This window comes from Branchiostoma belcheri, unplaced genomic scaffold (assembly GCF_001625305.1).
Source record: "Branchiostoma belcheri isolate BF01 breed outbred unplaced genomic scaffold, Haploidv18h27 scaffold39, whole genome shotgun sequence".
In the NCBI taxonomy this organism is placed as follows: Eukaryota; Metazoa; Chordata; class Leptocardii; order Amphioxiformes; family Branchiostomatidae; genus Branchiostoma; species Branchiostoma belcheri.
The window spans coordinates 2,496,449-2,502,237 of record NW_017804009.1 but is presented as its reverse complement, the minus strand read 5'-3'; the positions used below and the strand labels follow the sequence as shown (position 1 = coordinate 2,502,237).

At 42.2% G+C, this 5,789-nt stretch overlaps 1 protein-coding gene across 1 annotated transcript in view; it reads right to left on the bottom strand.

Annotated features, from left to right (window-relative positions):
* Positions 1–247: 247 nt before the first annotated feature.
* LOC109476791 (C-type mannose receptor 2-like) overlaps positions 248–5,789 on the bottom strand; it is a 21,592-nt gene continuing 16,050 nt past the window's right edge. Inside the window, exons 5-6 of the mRNA XM_019777811.1 lie at positions 1,710–2,111; positions 248–347 (exon numbers count right to left, since the gene is read on the bottom strand). Coding sequence (XP_019633370.1) covers positions 337–347; positions 1,710–2,111 — 413 coding nt within the window. The 3' untranslated portion in view covers positions 248–336. The remainder of the gene's footprint in view (positions 348–1,709; positions 2,112–5,789) is intronic.

Here is a 5,789-nt window from a genome sequence, read left to right as displayed (position 1 = left end):
GCCATGAGTAAGTTGACATAAAACCCATAAAATTCTATTGCTGAAACAAAAATTACTACATTTAGCAAAAAATGCCTCTCAGAAACCCGTTGCCATGGCAAGAAAAAAAATATTATCTTATTACAATGATAAAAAATTGTTGCCAACAATATTCTAGGAAAAGTCACCAAGTTTGGCCGTTCTAGCGCTAGCCGTTTAGACGCTAGGTGACATCAAAGTTGGCGCGGGCACTTTTAGCCCCCCCCCGGTCTAGGTAGGGTTAAGTTTTACTAGGTAGTTTGACTGCGGGTGGACAGAAAGCCGCTGTACAGTAGTGGTGGGAGTCCCGCCTGTCGCCTATGCACGGCCTGAAAAAAATCGGAATTATCAGGGATGAGTTTTGTTTATTTGTTTATTGCCAGTTTGCACATAAAAATAAAACAGTATGTAATGAATATGTACAACCGAATGTGCGGGAGATCCGACAAAAACATAAGGCTTTATCAAGTGGGTTCTCCTAAAATCCAATTGTTTTATGACCTCTTTTTACACACGTGTATTGTAAATAAATGACAACGAAACAAGCAAATTAAATCAAATAGATTCAAATTAATATACAAGTTAACATGAAGAACTAACTAACTAACTAATTGACTAAACAATAAAGTAAGACTATCAAAAACATGACAAATTGAACAAAAAAATAAACTTCCATTAGTCAAATCATAAGTTATTATGCATAAGAGCAAAGGATAAACATAAGAAAGCAATATTAACAGAAAATTAAACTAAAAAGACCAATATTTTCTTTGGAGCAAATACAGCGATGGGTTCACCACATTTTACGACATGGCAGGGAAAGAATGAGAAACACAAGGGAAAACAATGATTTACATTGATATAACTATAATATGAAGTAACATACGACTAAAACAACAGTTGGATAGCTATTCCCTACTTTATTGGTTAGGATATTTAATTGCATAATGCAAACTGTTGATTTTCAAAATAAAAATAACGTTCATGCCCCGCATTCCAATGCTGGAGCAGGAAAGCTTGAAATACCTACCAAAACACTTGAATACAGACATACTGTCAGTATGGAAATGCTCTGTGCAGGTGTTAATCAAGTTAAATCCCAACAGCCAATCAGCAAGAAGAATGGAGGAAAGCTGCATGCCTATTGGTTGATGCCCTGCATTCCATTGTGATGACTCGTGGTAAACATGGCACACTAACACAGTAATACATTTGCTATAACACAGCCAAAAAACTCAAATAAAACCATTCTAAAAGCCTGTATCACAAAAATTTAAAAAACGCCTAGGGGTATTTGCCCACTGTACCTCCATACCAAATTTCAGGACCTTAGGCCCTAAAATGAAGAAGCTGAATCCATTTAAAAAATGACAGGAGAAGAAGAAGGAGGAGAAGGAGAAGGAGGAGAAGAAACATCAGAAAAAGCAATATGGTTTCACCACACCACTTCGTGTGGTGAAACCACTTCGTATGGGTGAAACCACACTTCGTGTGGTGAAACCACTTCGTATGGGTTCACCACAGCACTTCGTGGTGTGGTGAACCCATAATTACAAAAGAGTTGTGGAATGATTTAGCTAAGATGGGCTAAGACAACAGCGATGGTGGTTTGCCTTATTCTGAAGGGCACTTAAGTTGTGTCGCATTTAATGGATAGAAGGGTATCAAAATAATGAGGATACAATAAGTACCTGGAGAAGCCTGGCATATGAAGCAATACCAATCGCTGCAAGGTCTGTCACTCCACCTGTCTCTCTCGTGCATGAGTTTGGCGGTTACGACGCAGCGTTTTTTGCCCCCACGGTGGTTCGGTTGTCCCTCACCCCAGAAGCTGTACAGCCCAAGTGCAGAACCGTCCACCCACTCAAACTGTCCCTCTTCGGGCCGATAGTACAGGCCGATCCAGAAGCCCCTGCCGTGCTGTACGGACTTGTACAGTGAATTAAGGAAGGCGTTGGTCTTAGCGTCTCGGGGCATGACGAGGGTGCCGCCGTCTGCACGACAGGCCGCGGCCGCATAGCTGAAGGTCTTGGGTGTGCTGAAGACCTTGTAGCAGATTCCACGCCACATTGTGTGACCCTCGGGACAAGATGCTGGAAAAAAGATTTATATCAGCAACAGGCCATGGATGGGTCAAACTGAAAATCACGATATACGTGCAATAAGTCTACCTCCGGCGCTGTATTCCATATACGAACATTTAACATAGCACAGTATTAAAGGCGACCCACCCCACTAACCCACACACACAAAGATATGGTGACCCATATAACCTGACGTTTTCAAATAGACCAACATCAATTGCACCCATAACAGCTGAAAATTAAATTATGATTACGCAAAGTCGTCTCAATCTCCTGAAGACGTTGCTCCAAGGTGGCGGTTCGGATTCGCTCGTTGTCCAGGTCGCGCTTCAAGGCGTCAACAGTGGCGGACATGTTGTCTTGGTCGCGCTTCAAGGCGCCAACAGTGGCGGACAGTTGACGTATGTCGCGTTTCACAGTCGTCGACAATTGAGATATTTCCTACAAACGCATTTACCTACGTTAGAATACCGAACGTAAGAAGCAAAGTTAAGAAGCAAAGTTAAGAAGCAAAAAAAATTATTTCTTGTACCCCCCTTAAAAGCCGAATGAATCAGAAAACAGCTGAACAACAAGCTTTTCAAGACTGTTACATGTTTGTTGATGAACGCCAGAGGGGCGAGTCCCATGGCGACCAGGCTCAGCAGCACGGCGATGCCGGCTGCCAGGCAGCTGCGGCGGGCGCGGAGGAAGCTACAGACACCACGGCGGCCACTCGCTCCACCCGGATTCGCGCCGTCTGGTAAGAAAAAAAATAGTTCGCTCAGGTTATTGTTTACATCAACATTTACGCATAGTGATTCTCAGTTTGACCATTTTACACGTGTCACGAATATGAAATACTCATAATTTACCACTACGAAATATAGCATTATCGTATTGACTACAAGTCAGACCCTAATTTGCAGTTGCCTTTCAATGTCCCACTTGTCATACGTACATTACATATATATGCTATATGTATTTAAGTTCCATTATGAAAAGCAAAGGGTGAAGGGGGCTCTGGATAGAGATAGCACCCTCTCTCTTAGGTTGCATGCCCGTAGCCAGGGGGGGGGGTTTCGAAGAAAACCCCCCACAAGGCTCAAAGGTCCACTTTTTGGTCCACTTTTTATGTTAAGATCCACTTTTTGGTCCACTTTTTATGGAAAAGTCCACTTTTTATGTAAAGGTCCACTTTTTGGTCCACTTTTTATGTAAAGGTCCAACATTTTTCTTCAAAAGATGGACTGGAATCGTAGAAAAACTGCTCCCTTTGTCATTGAACAAAAATTCATCTCAGATTTTTTCTTGGAAATCCTCTCAAAAATGCCATTTTAGAAGGTTCATTTTTCAAAATTTTCCGGGGGAGCATGCCCCCGGACCCCCCTAGGAACCTCGACGGCGCTCGAGTTCCCCTCAAGCAGTGGGAAGGACCCCCCCCTCGAATACCAAAGGACGTGCTGTACGGAGAACTAGCAACCGGTGCCAGACCTGCGAGGAGGCCCACAAGGACGCCCACAAACGAGACATGAGGGCAGGGGGTATCGACCAAAAAGGTACTCATTTTCCCGTGAGTGAAGTTAGGAAAGTCGCGTTAAGTGCCTTTCCCAAGGGCACAAGATCTGTGACAAGGTGGTGTTCGAACCCAGGACCTCTTGGTTCCGAGCAGAAGACGCTACCGCTACGCCAAATGACCCCACCGATGGATATGTTAGATCTGGTCACAATAGTAGATTATGAAAATCCCTAAACAATAACATGCTTACGAATGGCATCTGTCTTACTGACAAAATAAGAGTTGAATGATATGGAGAGAAATACGTGTCTCCACGACTTCCATCTGAATTTAATATCTTTTCATCTTTATCACACGACGTACAAAGAACGGAATCCTTCTGATAAAGTAATCCACGTGAACTTCTGGCAGCTTAGCAGCCAGACCATTATTGTGGGCGTAGCGAAACGGATAAAAAAGCAAGTAGCGGTAATCTCTTTTAAATATTACACATTTTGGGTAAACAAGCGGGTGGCAACAAGATGGTGGTATAAGGTGGAAATAGATGATTATGATTTCTAAACAATTTTTTAAACACGTGAAGACGGGTTTTATCACTCATATTTTCGCAAAACGTCTAGCAATAACTGACAACGTGTTCACGTCTGTTTCGGTACTTGCATCTTTTGTTTCTTGATTTAAAACTTTGAAAGGTACGTTTGTTCCTAACAAAGGAATGCTGAACGTTTTTATCTGTTATATATCGTTTCCTTTTGAAAATTTTAACGCGTTGGGCTTCATAGAGACTTTTATCAATGTGTGCGTATAAAATTTACTAATTGCTTAAAGTTTAGGGGGGAAATCAGCATGCATTTGACAAGGTACACTGTATGCCATTTTCAATATTCCGCATCCAAACTGGCTGTTGTCTCAAAGTATTGTTTTGATGTCATTTTTCCTCAATCGAGACTGCCCGGCCGGGCTCCGGTTTGGAAATGTGACTTTAGCATTAGAAGGTAAAATATTAGTTCCTCGGACCCTCCATGTTTACAGTGGTTTCTTTCGTGCTTTAAAATCAAGCTTTTGGTATATATTACGAGGTATTTTAAGAAGATATTCTAAACAGATCTCAACGAAAACCTATATATGTACGCAAAAATTATCACAGACCAATCACGTTACCTACGTAATAGAAGTCCTCAGCATTAATGACGTTACAAGCACAAAGAAAAAAAAACAGGATGCAAGAAAAGAGAGAAACTTAAAACGTTTTACCTGGTATGGAGGCGTACGTGGCCTCGGGTGTGTTTTCATCGTCGTTCGCACGTGCCTGGTCATCAGCCTGGGGCTGGTCCATGGGTGGGTCGTCTGGGAAAATAAAAACCAAAACCCCAAAAAAATGTCGGACGGAGTCGGCGGAAAATTTGGGTAAGTCCCAATTTACTCAGTGTCGGCCTGACCGTTCAGCCCTTTTGTAGTAATTAAGTATACCAACACAGATGATAGCTACTTTTATGTAATCTCCAAGCAGATCCCTATCGGTGGCAAAAAGACAGTATCAAATTGGCCAGGCAGTATCCATTAGCCAGAGAAGGTCGCCGGCCACTGACGGTGGCGAGCTAAACTCCTATGGCTAATGGATACTGTCTTTTGCCACCGATAGGAATCTGCTTGGAGATTACTTTTATACTAAAATGCATTTGGTACATTACGAAACTCTGGAAATATCATGAAAAACTTTTTTAGAACATTCTCAACGAAAAGCTAGTACCCAAGTACACGAATAGTACTACGGACCCATCACGGTAACTACCTAAAAGAATAACTTAGCTCTAGTAAGGTTGCAACACAAAGCAATGAAAAAAAAACAGGATACGAAAATGAAAGAAACTTAAAAACGTTTTACCTGGTATGTTGGCGTACGTGACGTCAGGTGTGTTTTCATCGTCGTTCGCCCGTGCCTGGTAATCAGTCTGGGGCTGGTCTATTGGTGAGTCGGCTGGGCGAAAAAATAACAAAGATATAAAAAAAGTCATTTGTGAAAAATATTGGGCATTGAACATACAGAACAAGATAGGTAATATGAATTAAACGATTTACCTGAACTAAAGGCGTACATAGGGTTGAACATTTTCGCAGCGGCGTTCGCAAGTGATCGCCAAAACGACAGTGGCCGCCGCATACGCGTGGCGCCTAAAAATAAAAAAAAC